At 41.2% G+C, this 24543-nt stretch overlaps 1 protein-coding gene across 1 annotated transcript; it reads left to right on the top strand.

Annotated features, from left to right (window-relative positions):
* Positions 1-2959: 2959 nt before the first annotated feature.
* TMEM41B (transmembrane protein 41B) lies at positions 2960-23038 on the top strand. Its single transcript, XM_073347533.1, has 7 exons — positions 2960-3164; positions 7656-7773; positions 8679-8807; positions 13360-13453; positions 16191-16295; positions 18033-18171; positions 20176-23038. The coding sequence occupies exons 1-7, from the start codon at positions 3089-3091 to the stop codon at positions 20343-20345; spliced, it is 831 nt and encodes a 276-aa protein (XP_073203634.1). The 5' UTR covers positions 2960-3088; the 3' UTR covers positions 20346-23038.
* The last annotated feature ends 1505 nt before the right edge of the window (positions 23039-24543 follow it).

The raw sequence follows: 24543 nt of genomic DNA, 5'->3' as shown, positions 1-24543 counted from the left end.
ATTGCATAAACAAGATTTTTAAGAAGACAGAAAAAAAGGGAGAAACAGAAATTCCAAGGGCCTCCTCCTCCATTGGTTTGAATTCTGGATTGTGTGTACTGCAGCAAAGGCATCTACCATTTAATCTAAAGGAATAACTGTTATTTGTCAACCCTGCATGAGGATGTGACATTCCCTTTACCAGTGATTTATACAACTATTTGCTCAAAAGCAGTGGAATGTTGGAGCTTCACATTCCTGGGTTCTGCTCCTGGCTCTGAGATTGGAATGTGGATTATGATCAGAGGTACAAACAAATAGCTAAGGCCATAGATTTGGGATGTTCAAACCTGAAAGGCGGTGTGACAGAGATTTGGGTTTACCATAGTAGAAACCTGGGTTCTAGTCCCAAATCTGTCAGAAGCCATTTTGTGCAACCTCTCAATCAACTTGTAAAATGAAGGAATGATACTTGCTGCCTCCCAAGTTAGGCTATGAAGCCTTACTCATTAACGATTATGAAATACATAGACAAATAGACAGCAGAGCATAGAGTGAAATTTTAAGTAATGGTTTCCTGACTCCCCACTCAGGGCATCTTTCCCTAGGCTAAAAGGTATTTAAATGGTGATCTATATCTGCAAGAGTTATGGGAGCAAGAAGTCCTACTCTTCCAGTGAGCCGTGTGAAGTGGCTAGTGGCACACTTGGAACGTGCACTGTTCCCTACCCAAAATGAGCAGGTTGAGATTGTGAGATTTAAGCTTTTGGTTTAAAGTCCTAGGACAGCTTTCTGGCACAAAGATCCCTTGGTGGACTAAACAGGATGTTGCGATAGATCCTTTTCAGAGGAGGACCTCCAAGAAAGGAATGGACATAAATCCCAGGTACTAGGCCTGAGAAGTGCTATCCTCTTTTGGATTCCCCCTAGGGCAGAGGTGGGCAAACTGTGGCCCATGGGCCACCTCCAGCCCACGGGACCCTCCTGCCCAGCCCTTGAGCTCCCGGCCAGGGAGGCTAGCCCCTGGCACCTCCGCTGCTGTCCTCCCTTCCTCGCAGTCTCAACTCACCATGCTGCCAGCGCTCTGGGTTGCGGGGCTACAACCGGGTAGCGTGGTTGCAGGAGCCGCTGGCCTGCCCTGGTGCTCTAGACTGTGCGGCAGTGTGGCTGGCTCTGGCCAGGTGGCGTGGCTGCCAGTCCTGGTGCTCTGAGCGGCATAGTAAGGGTGCGGGTGGGGGGTTGGATAAGGGGAAGTCGGTCCTGGGGGGCAGTCAGGGGACACGGAGCAGGGGGCGGTTGGATGGGGCGGAGGTTCTGGGGTGGGGCGGTCAGGGGATGGGGAACAGGGGGGTTGGATAGGCGTGGGAGTCCCGGGGGGCCTGTCAGGGCACAGGGGTTTGGATAGGGATTGGGGCAGTCAGGAGACAGGGAACAGGGGGGGTTGGATAGGGGGTGGAGTCCCAGGGGGCAGTTAGGGGCAGGGTGGAGTCCTGGGAGGGGGCAGTCAGGGGACAAGGAGCAGGTGGGGTGTTGGATGGGTTGGGAGTTCTGAGGGGGGCAGTCGGGGGCAGGGGCCAGGTTGTTTGGGGAGGCACAGCCTTGCCTACCTGGCCCTCCATACAATTTCGGAACCCCAATGTGGCCCTCAGGCCAAAAAGTTTGCCCACCCCTGTCCTAGGGCCTATGCTAGGACCTACTTTGTTGTAACTGTTTAATCAACAAATTTAAGCTATCTGCATTTTTTTTCTGCCTAATTAATTATCCTATTGTTCGAGCCACACATATAAGTGGTTTTTGGAACCCACCAGCTGCTAGGGGCTTAAAGTGCTGTCCCTCCAGCCATGGTGCACTTAGCACTCCACCAACTATCCCAGAGATTCTGAGGCGGAAGGGACCATTGGGATCATCTACAGTACTCTGACCTGCTGTATAACTCAGGCCAGAGCATATATTCAAAGTAATTCCTGACTGACCTAGAGCACAACTTTTAGAAATCTTGATTTAAAAACTGCCAGTGAGGGAGAATCCACCACCAGCTTTGGTAAATTGTTCCAGTGGTTAACTACCGGCACTGTTAAAGGAGGCCCTGTGTTACCATATTTACTGACTCCAGCTCTGCAGTAGGGTATTTACTGTGTTTTAAACACAATGCGCTCTGATTGAGTGTGTCACCAAGTATACCGGTTAAACATTCAGCCTCAGATGAGCATTGCCATATTTAACAGCATGATCCTACTTATTGCGCTAGACACACAGCCCTGCCTTCCTGGTCTAGTCAACAGGCTAAACAGGCCACCATATTTACTCAGAAAGGAGGACTTGTGGGACCTTAGAGACTAACAAATTTATCGGAGCATAAGCTTTCGTGGGCTACAGCCCACTTCATCGGATGCTCTCATCAGTGTGTTAGTCCCTAAGGTGCCACAAGGGCTCCTCGTTCCTTTTGCGGATGCCGACTAACAGGGCTGCCACGCTGAAACCTGTCATAGTTACTCAGGAAAACACGCTAGTCTCGTTGGACGTTACCGTATTTATTGAAGTCCAACCTTGACTTGGGTTTAATGGGTTAATCAGGAAGACCTGGCTCACGTTACCCTCCGTTTTAGATTATTTATTGGGTTAAGCATTGAACACGCACTGATCTAGGCTTTACTGATTTCATGTTGGGAAGCGGGAAACAGTGAAATCTGGGATGTGCGCTGCCGTATTTAATGGACTAAACGCACCCGTGACTGGGCGTTAGCATAAACCGAAACATGCAACTCACCCTCAGTTTTACAGCATATATTCCCGCCTAGGGATTACCGTATTTACATGGTTGAACACACAACCTTGATTTAGCTTTACCACAGTTCAGGGTTTGTCGTAATTAACAGGTTAAAAACGCAAAACCTACCGGGCGTTACCGTATTTACCAGTTAAACGCGGAGCCCTCTGCCTGCAGGTCCGAGGCGGTGCGGGCGGACATGCGCCGTGTGGGGCCTGGGTGGGGTGACAGGAGCGACGGGTCCCGCCTCCTCTCGCGGCTCTTGGTGCCGGGCGGGCCTGGGCTCACCTGGCTGGGCCTGTGTCTCGTTGCCGGGTGTCCGGCTCCTGGCAGCGCGGGGCCATGGCGCAGCGGAGAGCGGCGGAGCGGGGCCCCGGCGAGCTGGCGAGCGCCCGGCCCCAGCGGCAGCGCATTGAAGGTGCCGCCCTGATGCCCGCCGGGGGGCGGTGTGAGCAGCGGGGCCGCTGCTGGGGGCAGGATGGGGTCAGTGGCCGGGGAGGGGGCGGTTTGGGGCAATGGGGGGCAGGGAGAAGGGCTCTGGGGGGTCAGTGGCCGGGGAGGGGGCAATGGGGGGCAGGGAGAAGGGCTCTGGGGGGTCAGTGTCCGGGGAGGGGGCAATGGAGGGCAGGGAGAAGGGCTCTGGGGGGTCAGTGTCTGGGGAGGGGGCAATGGGGGGCAGGGAGAAGGGCTCTCGGGGGTCAGTGTCTGGGGAGGGGGCAATGGGGGGCACGGAGAAGGGCTCTTGGGGGTCAGTGTCCGGGGAGGGGGAAATGGGGGGCACGGAGAAGGGCTCTGGGGGGTCAGTGTCCGGGGAGGGGGCAATGGGGGGCAGGGAGAAGGGCTCTTGGGGGTCAGTGTCTGGGGAGGGGGCAATGGGGGGCAGGGAGAAGGGCTCTTGGGGGTCAGTGTCCGGGGAGGGGGCAATGGGGGGCAGGGAGAAGGGCTCTGGGGGGTCAGTGTCCGGGGAGGGGGCAATGGGGGGCAGGGAGAAGGGCTCTGGGGGGTCAGTGTCCGGGGAGGGGGCAATGGGGGGCAGGGAGAAGGGCTCTGGGGGGTCAGTATCTGGGGAGGGGGCAATGGGTGTAGGGAGAAGGGCTCTGTAGGGGAAGAGTGGGGGGAAGGTCAAGGGAGGGGCACTGTCTGGTCGATGTGTGGATTGGGAGCACTGATATGGGGTTGGTTTGGGGCAAAGGGAAGGGCACTGCAAAAGAAGGTAGGTTGGAGGCAATAGGGAGAGGGGAGTCTGTGGGGTCAGTGTTCAGGGATGGGGTACTGAGGGGGGTTGATGTGGAGTAGTGTGGGGGGCAGGGGACACTGTAGGGTCAGTCGCTTTGGGGCAGTGGAAGGGACTCTGTGGGGTCAGTGTTGCGGAAAGGGGCACTGAAGTGGGGTGGGGTTGGTTTGGTGAGGTTGGAGCAATGTGGGGAGATGGGGACAGGGAGAGGGGCACTGTGTAGGGTCACTGTTCAGGGACATGCAGGCACTGAGGTGGCATTGATTTGGGGAGGTGGCGGGCAGTGTTGTTGCCATTAAGCAAACAGCTCCAAGGACATGCTAAGCCCTGTGGGGCTGTGATGCTGTGGCTCATTCTGTGCTGATGGGCATCTCTGCCCTTCTTCCAGAAGGGTAAGCAAGGGAGCAAGTCTCTCCCTGCCAGTTACCAATGGTGGCTCCCTCTTTGCACCCCAGTGTTTCCCTTCCAGTTGTGTCACTTCCCCATTGGTCAGGATCTGAGTGTCTTAAAGCAGACATCTCACTTTGGTCATCTGAGCCCTCCCTGTTATGTGCTAGTGAAGGGCACTGTACTGAACCATTCTTGGGTGAATGGCTCATACAGAAGGGTCTGCAGCACCTATGAATTGTGAGTTGTCACTTGTAAGTTTGTCAGGGCTGGGCATTTTCAGGGAAACAATGTTAATAAAGTACAGTACTAAACTACACACAGTTGTACATAAGGCTGTTCATAGGCATTTGGTGACCGAACCTGATAATAGGGTATTCAAAATGAAAATACATCCTTAGTTTTCACTTCTGTAACCTGTCATGTGCAACCCTGTGCTCACACGTAGCCTTACTTGCACAGAGTGGTTTGCGAGATTGGGGTTTTAATTTGTGTGTACTTACTGGATATGTAAAATAGTAGAATAATTTAATATCTGGTTGTAAATTGATAGAGTTGGAAAGGGCAACAACGTACTTAGAAAATCCCTATCAGTTAGGTGCATTTGGGTAAGGCAGCTGTATATATCTGGTCTGACTAGGTATGGCAAGTATTGTGATTATCTACTCTGGGTTGTGTTAAAAACATTGAACTATATTAGCATGGTTTGGAAATTGGCATGGTTTCACAGTACAATTTAAAATCTTTAGTCACTTATAATAAATTCTCTGCCATATATCTTGCAAACTGTTAGAACAAATTTGGGTGGAATGGATGAGAAATGGAGAACATACTAATGTCCCACACATGCTTAATTTTACTACTATTAGTTCCATCCAGTAGATTTCCCTTCCTCATATTGGATTATCATCCTGGAGAAGGTGGTAGTAAAAAAAAACGCAATTAAGTTTGTAGCTGCATGGCTCTAGCACTTCAGACAAAACAGAGGCAGTAAAATCAAGGGACTATGGTAAACATTTTTACTGACTTAAGGCAAAATTGGCAAAGTAAGTAAACTTGAAACTAGTCAGAGCACTTGTTTTGTTTTTATTATGTTTCATCATCCTTTTTCTGGCTTACAACATTGAAATGGTAATGCAATAGATTGCTGTGCATGTTGCATAGTGGCATCATAATCATGCCACCAGGAGCTGCAAATGAAAACAGCATCTTGGGATTTTTGTGTTGTGGAGCTCCAGCAGAGAAATTAAGGCTAGGTATACATGTAAAATTTTTGCTTTTTTATTTTTAATGGAATAGCTATGCTGGCAAAAGCCTTAGTGTAGATGCAGTTATACTGCTAAAAAAGTGCCTTTGCTGGTATAGCTCATTTTGCTTGCTAACCCAGTATCTGCTATACCATCTAAAGCATTTCTGGTTGGTATTACTGCATATGTGGTTGGAGGGTTTTGCTGGTATAGCTGTGTTACACTCAAGGACTGAGCTACAGCAGACTAAAGCAACGTTACTTGTGAAAAAGAGCATCCATAGAGGGAGGGGGGGTTAATGTGCATTAAGGTTGCACCAGTTAATCTTCACTTTCCTGAATGTCTTTATGTAGACAAACCCTCATACTCCAATAAGAGTTGCTCCCGGTGGAATTCTGCACCAAATTTTTTTCTTTAAAATATTGTGCACAGAATTTTTTTAATTCTGCAAAATTCTGCATATTTTATTTGTCAAAATAACACAATATAATCACACCAGTTTCAATTATTTTTGGTAATTTATTTCAAAATACCTGTCAGCAAGTATGTCTGTAACAATACAGACAACAAAAAAGATTCAAGAAATGTTTTTTGACAAATAGATTCCTTGCTAGGCATATTAATACAGAACTTTGAGTAATAATTTATCTAAACTACAATACAAAACCGTATTTCCCACAGTCTTTTTTTTTGAAGCAGAGCAAAGGCTTGGAGGAGTCGGGGTAACTGCGGAGCTGAGGGAGAGGGAAGTAATTGCTGGGAAGGAGCCTGGGTGTGAAGTTGGAGGGCTGTTGGGTATGGGTGGGAAAAGTACGGAACAGGTTGTTTTTTTGTGGGGTAGGGAAGGATTGTTAGGGAGCTTCCCCCATGCACACCTGGCTGACCCCTAGCCTCTCCCATTCAGTCAGGCACATCTGCCCCTGTCCCCACGTGTCCCTGTGCCCTCACCCAGCCACTCCCCTGTCCCTATGTGTCTCTGCACCTCCTTCCCCACCGTGGCTCTGTGCCTCCACTCCCATTCAGCCCCTGCGACAGTCTCTCCTGCCCTTATGAGCCCCTGTCTGACTTCCCCCCCCCGCCCCCCACTCCTGTCTACTGACTTGGCCTGACAAGCCCTGCTGCTAAGGCAGTTCTCTTCCCTCCCTGAGGGGAGCTGCAACTTTGTTCTATTGCCACAGCACCCTCTGGTGGACAAAAGGTGGAACTGCAGCAACATTTTGGCAGACGCTTTTTTGTGTGTGAAAAATTAGAAATCTCTGGGACTCATTAAATATACATACACACAGTAGCACAGAACTCCCCCAGGAGTAAAGAGTATCTCCATTGGGTAGGGGAGGGGTTTACTTGTATCGTTATATCAGTTTAATGTCACATCTTAGGTTATATTGAAAAAAAACTTTCTTGTGTATACTAAGGCTATCTTTAAAAGTACCTTTTCCTTAGGCCTTGTCTTCATTAAAAAAGGTGTGGTTTTTAACATGTTAGCTACAATATGTTAATAAGTATGTGTTAAAATCCTAGTCTAGAAAAGGGAAGATAATTTTGTAAATGTATCTCCTAGGATTTACTTTGATTAGTTAATGTGTTAAAAATACCTTTTCTTGTAGTGTTGACATGGGTGGCCTGAGTTAGTGCAGCACTAGATCTTCCCTGAGCAGAGTTAGACAGCATGGCCATCAGCATTTTGTTTACTGTAGCTAAACCAGTGGTGGGGAATTTTGGCAAAAAGTTTAGTGTACTGTACTTGCGTGTTCTCATGTTACTTTGCTGTGGTTAATAAGGGTGTAAAGCAGGTTTTCTCCTTTAATGTATTAATTGAGGGCCAGCTCCAGTAGTCCTTATTTGGGTTTATGTCAGTGGGAGCTTTGCTCAAGTAAGGAATGCAAGATTTTGCCTGCAGCTTCTAGGGAATATAAGAGAGATGGCTTTTTGATGGGAAGATTTTATCCACAAAATACTTACTTTTAAAAACTTTTGGAAGCATAACTTTGAATTCTGTCATATTTGTTTTTATGTTAACTATAATTTTGTTAAATTTTAGGAAGGGCCCATACAGAAGGTGGATCAGCACGAATGTCACTCCTCATATTAGTGTCCATCTTTCTGTCTGCTGCTTCGATTATGTTTCTAGTATATAAAAATTTTCCACAGCTTAGTGAGTAAGTATATTAAGGATTAATTTGCTGGCTTTTCTTTGGAGTATCCTCTACAACTAAAGGTTTTAGGAGGTCCCCAAACTGACATACCTCAACGTTTTCATAAGCTGATAAAAATTTGAAAAAACTGTGGGGGGGGGGGGAGAGGAAATTCATAAGACAACCCAGAAAGTCAAAATATAAAACTTTGAAGTTGGAAATATCCAGAAGCAAGTGCTGGAGACTGCCAGTCAGCTAGTCTAAAAGCAAAAGTTGTACCACTTTAACTATACTGCTATAATTAAATTAGTACAACCTTCTCCTCTTTGGATACAGTTATACTGGTATAAATGTGATTTATACTGGTATTATTTGTTCTCATATGGGTGGGGGAAATAAGCTATATCTGTGTAAGGCACGTATATACTGGTATAATTATGTCCAAAGTGAGGAGGTTGTATTGCTTTTAACTATAGTGGCAAAAAAATAAAATTCTCATGCCTAACTGAAATAAGGTATAACAGTACAAAAATTATACTGCAGACTTCAACTTAAAGGCAAAAAAGAAAGTACGCACCCATAAGGCAAAATACCTGAAAAATGTTTCCTCTTCTGAAGGAGGTAACACGCCATCCCTCTCAAAAGATCTCAATCAATGTTAATTTTTCTTCATCTGTATAAACTGAACAAGGAGAAATAATGTTGAAAACACCTAAAATTATCTGAGGGTTTCAGCTGCAGAATCCTATAGATTTGTGTTCTCTGCCTAGGAAAGCTATCACCAGCAGTTATAATGAGAGCAAAGCAATTAGTCTAGCTCTTTGATTTATTATCTTATACTGGGGCAAATGAGTTTTAAAATTGTATTTACTGATTACTTAGCCTAATTCTTGGAAATCTTTTTTTTTCCCCCCCTCCCCCCCCTTCAGAGAAGAGAGAGAATGTATAAAGATTCCCAGAGAGATGGATGATGCTAAGGCCTTAGGAAAAGTCCTCTCCAAATACAAAGACACCTTCTACGTCCAAGTATTAGTGGCTTATTTTGCTACATATGTTTTGTATCCTTTTCCTGCTGATATAAAAGTTGTTTAGTTGCAATTAATGATGTTTTTCTCTGAAAAATTTGAAGGAGGGATGTAAACAAGCTTACTGGCTCTTAATCATTCGAGGATGAAGATTAAAAATGTAACTATTGGGTTGTCTTTAGGCTAGGTATTGAAATGCACAAGAATACTGAACTCTAAAGTACTTAGTCATTTTCTTGTGTATTCCAGTGCCTGCCTGCCTGTAAGAATGGACCAGACTGGCAGAAGGAAAGTGCGGTGTACATCTTCACTAGTAAATGCAGCTAGAACGTTGTTTTAAATCTACCAATCTTGACGGTGTCCTTTTTGGAAATGGTTCTTAATATTTAACTTATAAACTATCTGGCTTTATAGAACATATCGGTTCAATTGTTTCAAATCATTTGTATGGATCTTGTGGAGATCTTAAAGAAAATCAAAATTAAGTACAGCCCCACATTCCTAAGATACTCAAACACTGCATCTATTACAGCTACTATAAAAAGAATGAGAATTTAAACTTGTATCTGGGGCATTTCTTAGAAGTATTTCAAGGCACTCCTTAATTCCTGTAATGCCTATTTTACACAAAGAATTGCTGGATCTCTTTATGTGAAGTTAACAAGTACAAGATATTTGGAGTTAAAGTACAGTCTAATTGTTAGTCCAAGCAGCAGTTTTCTTTTTGTTGGTAGTGATGCAGGATTCAGAATATATTAATTAGTAATGGTAATAAAAAAAATGCTTAGATAAAAGTGAACCTTCAATGGCTGTTCCACTTACAATTTTTAAAAAAGGATGGTGAAGGAGGTCTTCTCTAACTCAATTTGAGAGGTTTTAGTAACTCAAAACAGGGTTATTGAATGTCATTAATTCAGTAATGATTTATTTTACAGCTGATTCTATTCCAAAAAGCAGTTGTTCACAAATAACATTTTAAATGGATTCTGTACAAAAGGGAAATTAGACAACTGATTGGTTTTTTTAAACACTTGTTACCTTACATCTATCTTTGTCATTTCAACTAAACACCATGACGTCTGCTGCTCTAATAGTTAAATGTCGTTGTTCTTAGATTAGTGACAGACTTTGGTCAACTAATGTGCATGCTGTGATGTTTATCTCAACCCTTGAAATATGCTTAGAAAGCAATTGTACACTTTGTTCATTTACTCTGAGTTTGATACTATATGTTTGTCTTGTTGTTCTGATCAGTCACACACAGTTAATATCAGGATGGCACTTTAAAATATGATTGATACTATATTTTTTTACAAGTTCCCTTAACAGGGATTTAAGCACTTTGCCCCCAATCATCATACTAGGGAACCATGTGTGTGCTGGAGCAGATCTCCCTCCCATGTCTTATGGAAGAGAAGATCTTGCTCCATAGGGGGGTCATTAGCCAGACCTCCCTTGCTTGAGCCAGACATGGGCCTTTATGAAAAGGCAATACCAAAAGAGGTCCAGCAACCTCCCTTGTCACTAGATGGGGCAGTAGCACTTGCACCTGACACCTTCAATGCATTCTAGTACCTGCAGACCTGGCTCTCTGAGGCCCTGTGCATTGAAATCTCAGTGACCCAGGAAAAGGTCATTAAGATCTTTGACATCCTGAACTCCTCAGCCGCAGCCAGGATTGCCCTCCCTATCAGTGAGGGCACACTTGAACTCGAGAAGGGCATAATCTTCACCTTCGGCAGACCCCAACCACTCTTGCTCCCTCATCTTCAAGGAGCAAAAAAGAGGAGCCACAAAAGAGCTTTGAAAATCTATATGCCCACTGTAACTGTGATATCAGTAGTACAGGAAAAATCCAGGTCTGCAAAGGGCACCCCAGAAAAGACCATTTTAAAAATGGACCTTTTTTGGTGTTAGACTGATTCCTCAGCATCGCTACTAAGCTCTGTGTTCTAAAGTAAAATAGGTTTTGTTCAAAATATAATTTTGTGACATGAGAGCAATGCTCGCACAGGATAATAAGAAGGAACTCTGAGAGCTCATGAAGGAGGGTCAAATGGTCTCAAAGATTTGCTTACGAGTAGCCACGGTTGTATCGGACACTGCCATCACCATGAGATGGCCTTTGGTTTCCAGTGTTCGGCATTTCCAAGAAGTGTAATGCATCGTAGAGGACCTGCCCTTCATAGGGATGGAGCTCTTCAGCAGTCAAACAGCTGAAGTGCTCTACTCCTTTAAGGATTTTAGATCCCTGTTGTGATCCCTCGCGGAATGCACCCCAGTCCCCTATTGTAATCGTACATATATCGTCCCCAAAAGAGAGAGCTCCCTTCTACTCCGTACTTAATAATTGGAGTACCTCTGTGAAAGGCCCTGAGATTCAAGGAGAGACACTGGAACCAAGTTAGAGCCTACCCTGACCTTCAGAAGCCACCTTGTTCTTCTCACCAGGTGTGGGTTGTGATTACAGTTGACCAGTGGGTGCTAGGCATCATCAGCCCTGGCTACTCTAACCATTTCCTTGCCTTTCCCCCCATGTAGTCCTCCTTCCCTGTCTTTTCAGAAACCTTTCTTATGAGAACCTACTCCAAACAGGAGTAGCCTCGTTGCTTTGTCTAGAAGTCATAAAAGAGGTACTGCAGGAATACGGGGAGATGTTCTGGTATTTCTTTATTCTGAAGAAAGGGGGAATCTGGTATTTCCTTATTCTTTGTCCTATCCTAGAGCTGAGGAGATTGAATGAAAATGACACAGATTCAGTATGGTAACACTTGCCTCCATCATTCCATCTCTTCAGACTCAATAGAGGCTTGTAACTCTCGACTTACAGTACTCCCACTTCCGCATAGCCATCTACCCGGCCCACAGGAAGTACCTGAAATTCATAGTGGGGCCCAGCCATTACTAGTACAAGCAGTGAGCCTTCACAAAATGCTTAGTTGTGGCTGCAAACCGAAGAAGTATCAATGTCTACCTGACCCCAACAATAGATGTCAACAAGCCTGAAATGTGCCTTCTACCTGTTTTGCCTAAGTGCGCTTCCGTGTGAACTAAGAAGAATCGTCCTTCCCCTATCACTAATATTAGTGTTCATAGGTTCATCATCAGTTCCGGTCAGTGAGGGCTTTCCTTCCAGAGGACAGAGTCCTATCATTGTAGTAATTTTTAAACAGAATAAAATCAAACCTGACTATGATGGTACAGACTTGCCTTGGAATTGTATACCACATTGGCAAGTGCTTGTGACAGCGCTTTCCAGACTTCCACTTGTGGCCCCTTCAACTTTGGCTCCAGTTAGCCTGCTGCTCGATAAGACATCAGATGAACAAGGTTGTAGTCCCACCTCATATCAACACGGAGCTGAATTGGTGGCAAGACCCCCCAAGAACTTTTTTTCCTCTACTTCTAGGCAGCAACTCCCAGTTCCTATGGAACTGAGTTTGAATTGACACTTCAAGCAAATTAATACTGGACAAGGGAGTCCACCACTCTGACTCACTGTTGCTTTCAGATTCATGCCTACATGGCATCAGTTACTCTAAGTTTGCATTTGGATGGCTTCCTTAACAACTGAGAGGACTAAAAATACACCTTTTTAGAAAGGGGGGGGGAAGCTGAGTGAGCTTCTGCACAAGTTGAACATGTCTTGATGACCACATAAATAAATACTTTAATTTAATCTGGACTATACGTTTGACATCCCTTATCTAGTTTATGTAGTGAGAAGTATGTAGTCCTTAACATGGACCTCTAGGATGAAGAGGTTTTTAAAAGGGAAGAAATTTAGGGTAGGAAGGCGATCTCATGGCTGTCTGATATTACCCTTGGTTTGTGTGCAAACTTGTCACTCTTTAAAATTAAGTCCATACAATGGATTATTGTATTAGATTTTAACTTTTGAAGACTTGGTTTCAAATTCTGGTGTATGTCCCAAACAAATATGGGTTTGTCTTATCCTAGTACCAACACCCATAAAACCTTCACAATGTTTAGGATGTTTTGGTAACTTCTGGGGGGGAAAAAAAAACACTCTGCAGCTGAAACAGAAGTTAAAGGGTTGGGCAGGAATGACTAGGTGAAAAGTCTATGGCCAGTGTTATGTGAAAGGTCAGACTAGATTATCCTAGTGGTCCCTTCTGCTCTTAAAATCTAAGAAAAGTGGTGTGAGGCTGAAATGGTATGTGTATGCTGCGGGTGAAGAATGAGATTTTGGTACTGGTTATATAGTACTTATTTGTACTTTACCTTATCAAAGCGGTTTCAGTTGTCCCATCTCTCCAATGAACATTAAACCTAAATCTGAAAGAAGAAAACAGTTTGCACTGACTTAACTAAAAGTGTCTTTGCAAAAAAGATTGTTAAATTGGTGCAAGTTTATGTGGGCAAGGCCTTAAAAACTCATACATTAATGCAGTGCTCCCCAAATATCTCTTGTAAACTGATTATGCCAACAGTAGTATTTTGAAGATATACATATTTCTAGTGTTCAGCTTGTAAGTTGGTAAATACCATGATCACTTTTAAAATGAAGAATGTAAAAGTGCTAAGTAATGCGATGTTCTATCCTTAACTGAGAAGCACTCAGCTTGCAAACATTTGCTATACCTGGCTCTATATTTCTCAGTATCCTCTCAGGGTTTCTTTATCCGTTCCCATTAGCCTTATTTCTTGTCTGTCTGGTAAGTATGTATTCCTCCCTCCCCTTCCCCCAATTGGCATTTGGGATGACTGCGGTTGTGGTCAGGCAGGGTTTAGGAGCATGCTGCCTCTGTATCACTCTTAATCCCTGTAGCTTAACCCCCTGAGGTGTTGGTGAGGCGGTTTTAGCACCGAGGCTGTGTCTACATTGGCAATTAAATGACACAACTTTTTTGTCTTTGAGGTGTTAAATTCCCCCCCCCCCCACAACAACAACAAAAAAGACAAAAGTTTTGCTGCAACAAGTGCCAGTGTGAACATTGTTGGCAGGAGCACTCTCCTGCTGACAATGCAAACACCGCTTGTTGGGGTGGAAGCTTTTTGTCTGCAGGAGAGCTGACAAACAGAGCCTACGCTGCCCGACTTAGCCGCACGGCTGTAGTGGCATGCCAGTAGCGACACAGCTGTGTCACTAAAAGCGGTGTAGTGTAGACAAGCCCTGATTAAGTCCAATGAGGCAATTGGAGTATTATCGCAGACTTCAGTCAGCATTGTTGAGCTGATAGAGCCTCGCTTCTAAAGTGCTCAGCCAGACTTCATTGGTGTTAGCTGTTTGGGCCAGGGACTGAGCAGTTACGAAAATCTGGCCCCAGTTGTTGACTCATGCTGAAAACTGCCTATAAAATACATCATAAAATTCAGACTGCTAATTATTTAGGTCTGTGTATTTATTACATTACATTACAAAATCAGAGGGATACTGTGTACACAACAAAACCACTATGCTTACAAAAAATACTCCCCCCCCCAATTTTTTTTTCCAGTTCCTATTGGTAACACAACAGTGTTAGCTGAAACGGTTTTTTAAACCACTGAGTTTTGTGGCTTAAACAGAGGTTCTTGAATGGTCTTGACAGGCTTCAAAAGGTGTCGTGTCTTGTCCTGACCTCTTCTGCCAAAAAGATGATGGTCCTCAAGGGCTTAGGATAGAGTTAGTCAAGTAGATCTAGACTTGAGGTGTCTAGAGCTAGATCTAGTTGAGGTGATGGGTTTTCACAATTGAGGAATCTGAATCTATTTAGAATACAATTAAAAGGCTTTTTTATTGTTACTATTCAAAGCCTTCTTAAACTGATTGGTGGTAACTGTTCTCATTTAGCATTTTTGGAATAGAAAGTAATCTTGTTACATCTATAATGAATGTCAAGATGGATGTAAACCAATGCATCTTTTTGCCTAAATCAGTGGTTCTCAAACTTTTTTTCGTGGACCACTTGAAAATTGCTGAGGATCTTGGCGGACCACTTAATGATCTTTCCAAATGTTGTTTGTACCGTTAGCTAACTGTGTTCAAGCGCTTTGGATAAAAGCACTATATTAAAAAAAAACCGTAATAATAATTAACTATCCCTCTTGCTTGCATATTATCTCCACACATAGCTCTGCGTTAAGATGCTAAACAAATCTATGAGTCAACTAGAAATAGTCATGCTTGTTGCAAATATTAATACAATATTTTCTGATACTGGAAAGGAGAGTAAAAGGCATTCATCCAGGTTTATGAAATTTCTCTGAGATGTCAACTCTTAATTTGATTAATACTTCACACATAGAACAGTAAAAATCAGTAATAAAGTAACACAGCAAAACAATAAACAAATAAGTGACACTGAAAATATGAAGGGAAGTAAAACATCAAGTGGTTGGTCATGGGTATTTTAAATGAGTGTTTAAGACCCACGCTGTGCAAATGCACCAGAGCCTTGTAGAAACAGGCAGAGATCTCCTGGTTTCACATTGTGTATGTCACCAACTCAGAAACTCACAGTGGACTCATGGAGTTTTTACAAGCCCTGGAGCACATTAACACATGGCTTGGAGTTTGCAGACAGATCCCTGCTTCAAAGAGCTTGCAAATAAGGTCTTTATCCTACAAAACACCTAGCAGCACCCCCACTAAACCTAGTGCTGCTTGCTACTTAAGAGTCAATGGAAGTACTCTGAAGAGCCAGAACTATACCAGTAACAAAGATCTGGCCTTAATGGTTTCCATACCTCTCCCCAAATGTAATGAAAATCACTTGTCTGGACAAGTGATTTCCATTAAGTTTTTTTAGCAGTAGTTTGGGGAGAGCTGTCTCTCTCCTGCTGCGGCATCCCCCAGCTGGGCTGGGAAGGAGGAGGTTGTCTCTCCCCCACCATGGAGCTAAGGCGGGGAAGGAGGGCTGTCTCTCCCCAGCAGCCATAGTACTGGAGCTGGGGAAAGTCGCCTCTTTCTCTGGCCACCACAGCTCTGCACGTCCCAAATTCCCTCCCCCTCATCCCACTGCCCCCCCCCCCCCCCAACTACCCCATATTCCCCCCAAGGCCACCACCTCACCTTACATGTGCGTCTTCTCCAGGGTCTAGGCAGCTAATTAGTGGAGCTGTGAGCTTGTGCGACTCCACTAATTAGGTGGGTGGCCCTTCATTCTCTCATGTGCAGCTGCCCAGGTGCGCACCTTAGAGGGAACTATCTGCGGACCACCTGAATGGAGCTCGTCCATGGATCACAGTGGCCTAAGCAAAGCAGTTATAGAAAATATTATAACGATAGGTGTTGTATGTGTATATGTAGGAGTGGCTAACACAGACAATTAAAGGAGAACCCTGTAAAGCAGCCGAAATGGATAGCTGTATGGAGCCAGGCCCTTTACTGCTAATGAAATCAGCAGGGATTAGAGATTGTTGTACAAATTGCAAAGAATTTCTTCTCACTTTTTTTTTCCCCACTGGCAGTGTTCTGGACTTGGAGCCTCTTTCTGTTATATGCTTTCATATTTAGTTGGACGGCCAGTTGTGTACAGATATTTAACAGAGAAAGCAGTGAAATGGTCAGAACAGGTAAAGTTGCTTTTGGTAAACATTCATGCTGATTATATAAAATGTGAATTGAAGAAGATGGAATCATAAAGGTTTTGATGTTCACAATAAACCTAATAAGAAATGGCTGATTCTGCTATCATTACTCACACCTAGTACCTCACTCCAAGTGTATTTTCCTTAAAGCAAATGGTGCAACTCCTTGAGTGTACAGTACTACTGTACTTGGTATGAATAAGCATGGCAGAATCTGGCCCAAAGCACATTTATGGAATGAGGTTGAAAGCAAATTTAGCATTAAGGAGGTTCAGCAAATACAATTAAATATGTAGTCTTTCTAACATATTTAAACTCTTTCATATAAGGAATCAGCTTAATATTTAAAAATTAAACTGTTCTCTTAAATTTGAGTTCATAATTAATCTAACTGCAGTAACCCTCTTATTTCAGATTTTTAAAAACATGACTTTTTTAATGTTACAACAGTAAACACCCTCTTGGATGAATTTCACTGGAAGAGATTTTCTTGATGAACAAAACCATACTCTTTACTTTCTGTGCCCAATGTTCTATTCTTAAACAAACTTTAAAGCCAACTTTTCTGGTAATTGTGGATCAGGAATAACTATTTTACAAACCTTTGTTTTGGATGTATAGTTCATTTAACATTTTTTTTTTTTAAACCTGTTTCTCTGTAGCCAGGCAAACTGTACCTGATCTGTTTTGGCAGGAATCACATTAAGCTGTTATCACTATTTGTGTATATAGGGTCTCTAGTCCCACTTACATGACTATTCAACTATGGGAGTGGGATTTGATTACAATGTAGTTGTCCCATTACTCTTCCAACACAACTGGTTCTGCAGTGTAGATGAAACCGAGACAGTTTTAAGAATTGTGCTAAAGCCTGGGATATATTCCAATTAAGTGAAAACATTAAGCACTTGCTATCTAGAATCTATCTGTGCTAGTAAAGCTACATACATGAACAGCTCAAAACCATGTTATAAGCATGTTGAGAAGCAGTTTCTAAATCAGATAACATATTTTGGTTCTAGGCCCACAGGTAAGATCAAACAGTGTTATAGTTTAAGGCTTCACTCCTCTTGTTTTTCACCAGGATAAAAAGTGTATTTTTAACATGGTGTTGACAAGACAATTCGTAGTTATTAGTTTTAATGTTAGCTAGTCAGAGTAGGCCTTAGGCTTCCCTTGCTAACTCATGTTCAAATGCACCTCATTCCTTATGTAGACACATCTACTATGTCTAACCTTGGTGTATAAACATAGTAAAACCTCAAGTCTGGATAAGGTTTTCAAATATGTGGTGTGAAAGGGCATCTGGATCTAAGTTTATACATTTTGCTGTTCTATCTGATGTAGCTGCACAAACAAAGACCAATAGTTGCTCTTTGGTGAACTACTTTTCCTTGTTTAAAGAGTGAGTTGATTTAGTTCACTGAGTAGATATAATATAATGTCTAACTCCCATCCCAAAAGTCAGAATTTCTAAGCTAACTTCAGCACTATATTTAACAAATGTTTTTCCTGACCCTCCTCACAAGCTCCAATCCAGAACTTGTTTAAATATATTGTCTATTTTTTTGCGTTTGTTTCCACTAAAGAAATCTATATAAACTTGTTAGCTAATAACTAGACTGCAGATGCACTGTATCTCAATAAGAGCAGCCTTATTGAATAATACATGTGTTTTTTCAAGACAGGGATTTTACTGAATTTTTTCTAATTCTGTGGCAGGTTGAACGACACAGAGAACACCTCATTAACTACATAATATTTTTGAGAATAACGCCTTTTCTTCCTAATTGGTTTATCAATATTACATCTCCTGTAATAAATGTACCACTGAAAGTATTTTTCATTGGTACTTTTCTAGGTAAGAATTTTGGTTAATAAATTAAAGTGTTTTAAGGACCCCATTGTTCCCCCCTCCTGCCCCTTCAGAGAATCATTTAGTGTATATCCGCATCTACTGGTCAACTGAATGATTACATGACTACACTATTTCTTTTATTTGTTTCTCTATGGAGCTGATCATCATAATATGTGAGGGCCTCACTTCTTACTCCAGTAGTGTTCCCATTTTACAGTTGGGGAAAATGAGACCGAAGTTCAATTACTTGTCCAAAATTACATGCCAAATCTGTGTGCTTCAGCAGTGTCCTTTGTTCCATTTTGTGCTTTTTTTTTTCCTTTGAAGTAGAATGACTGGTTTTTTTTTATTGAAAAGGGAAACTCAGATTTACTTCATGTTCTTTATGCAAAATTGTTTTGCCTCAGAATCTCTGTTTTCACATGAAGGGCTTGTTTTTCTCCCATTTGTTTACCATTGTCATTTTTCTTGAACGGATTAACTTCCTAATGATATTCAAAAAATGTTTTGAATAGGCTTCAGTTTGCATTTTGTTACAAATATTTTTCACATGGGCTATGAGTTATTCATATACTATTAACTGTATTGAAAGCCGTATAGTCTAGCGGATGAGACACTGGATTAGCACTCAGGAGACCTTGGTTCAATTCCTAGCCCTGCCATTGGAGTGCTGGGTGATCTTGGGAAAGTAAGTGCACCATTTCCCCATCTGTAAAATGCAGATGATAATACTGACGTGCTTTGAGATCTATAAAAGAGCTAGGTGGTATTATTATTTATTATGTCTTGACGGAACCTGAAAGAAAGTGGTAACTAAATTAATCTTACAGGATGGGAATTGTCTCTATCTTGGTGAACAAGTGAATTATTTTCCCCTTAAAAAAACCAACCCTATGATGTCAAAATACATCTATTCATTGGTATGCCTATTAGATTAGGTGCTTTGAGAGGTTTCGGAAACTCCATCTTTTCCTTGTCACAAGAAAATTATATTTTTCCAACCTTCTAGTTTTATTGAGCTGCATAGTTAAAAATACAAACAAAGATTATCTACTTAGCACTTATTTTATTTTATTATTAGCCACTAACTATGTAGGGAAAAACAGCATGTAATTTAACAAGACTGTACTATGGTGTTGAGACTTAAATATAAGAATCTGTTTGTAATAAAGCTTACTAAGTAATATGCTTTTTTGAAGGGCATTGTCTTTTAAAATTTAGAATGAATAGAAATAGTATGAATGGGAACTGTAAGGTGTTCTTAGTTTGGGCTTTTAGGATATAGTCTGTTGTGGTAATTTAGGAAGGTCCCACTCTTGTAAAGAAAAGGACTACTCATGGTAATAAAGTTAACCACATGCATAAATTATTAGCTATCCAAACTGAAATCTCAGTTTGGGTAAACTTGCTCAGTTTTTTCCCTGTGCTTCAATGGAACTACATCTTATATTTCCCTCTTTATAAATGGTGACCCTTCAAAAGTTGCTCTCTGACTTCTTGTGTACCAGCATATGTTCTTGTCTTTTTTTATTATGAATGGGTAGTTAAGTGTCTTTGTTTGGAAATAGTATGTAGTATTTGATTTCATAATGGATTACTAAGAAAAATCCATGCAGAAATGTGTCATTAGAAACAAAATTAGACATGTTAAACTGTTGTTTTTGGTCTAATCCCCATGTGCTACTTAGTCTTTGTGTATGCAAACTAAAAAGTCAGTACAATATACATCGCAGAAAAAGAATGTACACTGCCTCTTTAGATTATATTATAAAGGTCTAGGTGCTATAGAAAAATGGTGTGTGTATGTATGTTTTTCTATATGATACTGTACTTGTTATGAACTGTATTTTTATTAAGTTCTGGACTTTGTTGCCTTAAACTGTTTCCAACAAAGTTCTAAGGTGGAGAGCATTTGCTTGCCTTAAAAAAAAAAATTGAAAAGTAACGTGTGCTTTTATTGTTTTAGTTCTCTTTCACTGATTCTTTGTTTTATCTCTGTACACATAGGTGTTGCACCACCATCTTTTGTAGCAATTAAGGCGGGAACAACACTGTACCAGCTTACAACAGCAGGGGAAGCAGTTTCCTGGAACTCTGTATTTGTTCTCATGATTCTAGCTATTCTCTCTATTCTGCCAGCTGTCTTCCAGAAGAAGCTTAAACAAAAGTTTGAATAAAGAGCACATTGGATCTAAATTTCCCATAATTCATCTCAGGAGCAGTACTTCTGATGGTCATATGTTTGTTTTTTATCAGATCTTCAGCAATGTAAAAAAAGGGGAGACTTGTAAGGGATAAGAACTTCCTTATTTCTTTAAAGGAGCACATTTTACTGTCTGAAATTCAAGGAACTGTGTTCAGAAATGCTCTGTATATAGCTTTGTAGCCCAAATCATCAGTGTTTTATTCTTTGAAAGCAAGAGGAGGGAACTCAAAACACAGAAGATGAGTTAACTTTTTGCTCTGCTTCATATATGTGGCAGAAAGGCAAAATTGGATAGCTTAAAATGCAACCTTCAGATATGGGTTTCTAAAAGGTCAAATAACTTTTGATTGGTCAATGTAGTTTGTAGCATTCTACATGACTCTGAAGACTTGCATGTAACTTAATGGTTTGCTCTGAATAATTTTCTCTTCATTCTGATTTTCCCCTTTCATCTACTTTTGTCCTTACTGGTCCCAGAATAATGTAAAGTACAATGGCACTCACTTGCAAAACATAAGGCTTCTCTCTTGGAGTAGTAAGTTAAATTCCAGTGATGTAAAACTGCAGGAGGCTAAACTGCTTTCTTCTTTCTCTTCATTAATGTTGTCTCAGTTTAAATACTTGAACTGCTTTAACTGGATTAACAAATTCAGTCAAATCATTCCCATATTGTAGATTTTATTTTTGGAGAGCAGCTCAGAATTTTATCTTGGCTTGTTGATTAACTCTGAAGTTTTTAATGCTTGTTTAGACTGATTTTTATTTGTCTAGTTTTGCCAGTATTTCAGATGCATAGACTTATCCTGCCAATTTAAGATAATTACCAGATTTTGTTATACAATATTTTTCAGTCCTTAAATGATTAAAGCAAATAGAGTAATTATAAGCGACTTACAATTCTTAGGATATATTACTTGAGAATTTGGGATGGAGGGGAGGGAATCTTGGTCTTGGCAATACCATTACAACTCATCTGGCTAAAAAGTTTTATCAGGTATGCAAATTATTACAAAATTCTTGTTTATCTGAAATATTGCCATGTAAAGCTCAGTTCATCATGTAATAAAAATCTTACACTTTATACATAACCTAGAAGGCTGCATTCTGTGTTCTGATTGGTGGGTAATTGGTAGTGTTTTATCATCCACTAAGGTATACAATACCTTCTCTTCAATAGTTATCACTACTGCTGTCAGTTTGTTGCATTCTCAGTGGGCCCTTTAAAATATAAGCTCCCAATTCAACATGATACTTAAGCATGTGCCTAAGTATGTGAGTAAGTCCCACAGAAGTCAGCATCTGCATGCTTTAAAGTTAGGCACTGCCTAAGTATCTGTCTGAATCAGGTCCTGACTCATCAGTACCTGCTTTGCAGTGCTCAGATTTCTGAGGAATTACTCAGCTGAAATTTTGTACAGTGTTTTTTCATCCTGAAAACATGGAACATTTTAGATATAAGAGAACAGTACTATAAATGGGATAATATGAAAGGTACTGGTACCTTCTTTTGTAACATAATGGGGATTGAGTCATTCATTTTATCACAGTATTATGTGTAAATACATAGGAAATATATTAATTGCCTACACTATTTTTGTCATCTGTTTTTCTGTTATGTAAACTAACTTTTCAATGCCTATTGAATTTTTCATTCAGATGTGGACTGCACAATAAACTGGTGGTTTTGTGTTGCTAACTAAAACATCAATGTTTTATCACTTGTTTACAAGTTTCTTTGTAAAATACAGCTTTGGGTATTTATGGGTTTAGAATTTTTAGTCTAAAAATGTACTTTAGTTTTAAAGGTTGATAATGTTCTATGACCTTGGATCCACAGTCTGAACAGTGAGACTTCTTCCTACTGTAGTGTTAACCTCAGTCAGAAAAAAAGTCACTCTTTAGAGATGGTTCAGCACCACTGCTAGTCCAGTGGCATCTCTAAACATTTCTTTGTGTCCTGCCTGACATAGGTCAGTATAGATGTTACTTTTAGGTTTCATGTACACTATCAAACTGCAGTTTGAGGGACTCTTGTCATAGAAGCGTCTGAAATATGTTTCAAGTCCTTATGAATCATGCTAGAGCCTTGGATTTTACAGGGTAGTCACAATTCACTGTGTAGATAGGACTAAGCTATGTTATGAAGTTAAAACTGCTCCAACCATGTTCTAATTGGCTTCCCAGCACAGTAGCTTTTTATATCAAAGAAAGGACCTTACCTTACAGTTCTCTTCTTTTGCAAAAACATAATTGGCTTCTAGTCAACTGTTCCATATATATCTTCAGTGGATGCCAAGAGAAATTCCTTGAACAGTCCCTCATCCCTGGGAACTACTTCAGGGTATCTGAATACTACAGGCATTAGAATGAAAAGAATGTGGGGTAAGGCCTAGTTATGGAACACTTGCAATGCCGTTTCACTGGAAGGAAATTCAGCAAGTGATTAAGAGGTAGGCACAGCTTTCTAACAGGAAAACAGTGTCTGTCATGAAGCAAGTGGGGAGGTAGAAGAAGATAAAAAAATGTAGCTCCTTTGAAATATCAAGGCATTTTGAACTGTTAGGTAACCTGTTCTCTTTGGAGTTGTAAACAATATTTTCCAGACACCATTACTAAATGTCTTTTTTGCATTTGATAATAAAACAAAACTATACAAACTTGTAATGACTTCTTTCTTTTGTGTGCACTATCTTCACCTTTTTTCTGAACATACAGTAAGTTTTTAGCTGAATCTATTTATAAATAGTTGAAGTGTTCTGAAATAGTTTTTACAGGCACTTAGAATTATTAAGCCAACTTCAATGCACTGGCTATTCTCCTTGCAGAATAGATTTAGTTTGTTTGTTTGTGGTGTCAGAGCAAAGTAAGAAAACATGGCATTTTGCCATGTCTGAGGATTTTAATATTTTGCACAAACAATCCTAATGACTAATTATGGAGTACTGTCATGATGCTGCTCAGACTAAGACAATTGCCATATCTAGGGATTTAGGATGATACAAATCAGACACTGATGACCAGATGATGAGATCATCTGTGCTGATCACTTATTTTATATTTTCAATGGATTATTGATGAAAGACCCAGAAGTATTTTAAGTTTTGAAAGTTAAACATCACTCATAGTCTTCAAAGTTAATGATGGATCCATATGTCCAATCTACAGAATGCTGTCCTGTAGCAGTGGGATTGTTCTTACATATTAAAAGGACCTAATAGGCTTTTTATCATAAAATTACAATAGAAAATAAGGAAAGTGTTTTTCCTTTAAAATACCACTGACTGGACTATCCTATTAAGCAGAGTAAAACACTTTTTTAATTTTTTGAGCTTTTCAAACTCAGTTTGCAATCCTGTTTTGGTTGGTCTGTACTGGTAAATGGTATATGAAATAGATGGATATTCACTATTGTAAGATAAACTAAAATAGAATTCACCTTAGGACAATTTTGGAAATCCCTCATCCTATGGTTTGCAATGGCACCTATGTGTTCTCAGCCTGTCTGCCTTAATGATACCCAGCCTTTTACTAGGCGATAAGGCTGTATCAAGCTGGCAGGCCTACTGGCAGCTGGGGGTTATACCAACCCCATTCAGTGAATGGAAATACTGAACGAGAGGTTTTCTTGATGCACCTTGGAAAATTATTTTTAACATTAGTAAATCGCTTTTAAACTATGTGGAATATTATGCATTTTGTAAATGGTGCTATGCAAGAGTTAAGTTCTATTTTTAATGTCTTTGCAGCACTGTGATTATGCTGTGGAAATACTAACAAGTACAATTCTAGCACAGCTTCATGGGGGGTGATATCTAAGATATATGGGTACAGTGAGGCTCACTAATATGGCCAAAAACCCATTATGTACAGTTTACTAGGATTTAAAAAGGAAGCAGCTGGATATTTCTAACTCTTCTGGATCCACCAAAACAGAATTGACCTGAAAAGTTGTAATCTGTAGGAGAAAGTTGTTCAGAGTTTGTCTAGTTTTTAAACTCCTCTATGTTGTAGCACCTATCTTTCCCCCCCAAAAAATTCATTGCTATAATTTCTTAGCAGCTACCACCACTGTACTAATGTTAATGTGTTCCCTATGCAGGCTCTAGTATTGCTTTCTACATACACATTTTGTACTTTGGCAAAGTAGTGAAAGTCCACCTTTACCTAGC

The sequence above is a fragment of the Lepidochelys kempii genome, chromosome 6 (genome assembly GCF_965140265.1).
Source record: "Lepidochelys kempii isolate rLepKem1 chromosome 6, rLepKem1.hap2, whole genome shotgun sequence".
Taxonomy (NCBI): domain Eukaryota; kingdom Metazoa; phylum Chordata; order Testudines; family Cheloniidae; genus Lepidochelys; species Lepidochelys kempii.
This window is presented reverse-complemented; position numbering and strand designations above follow the sequence as displayed.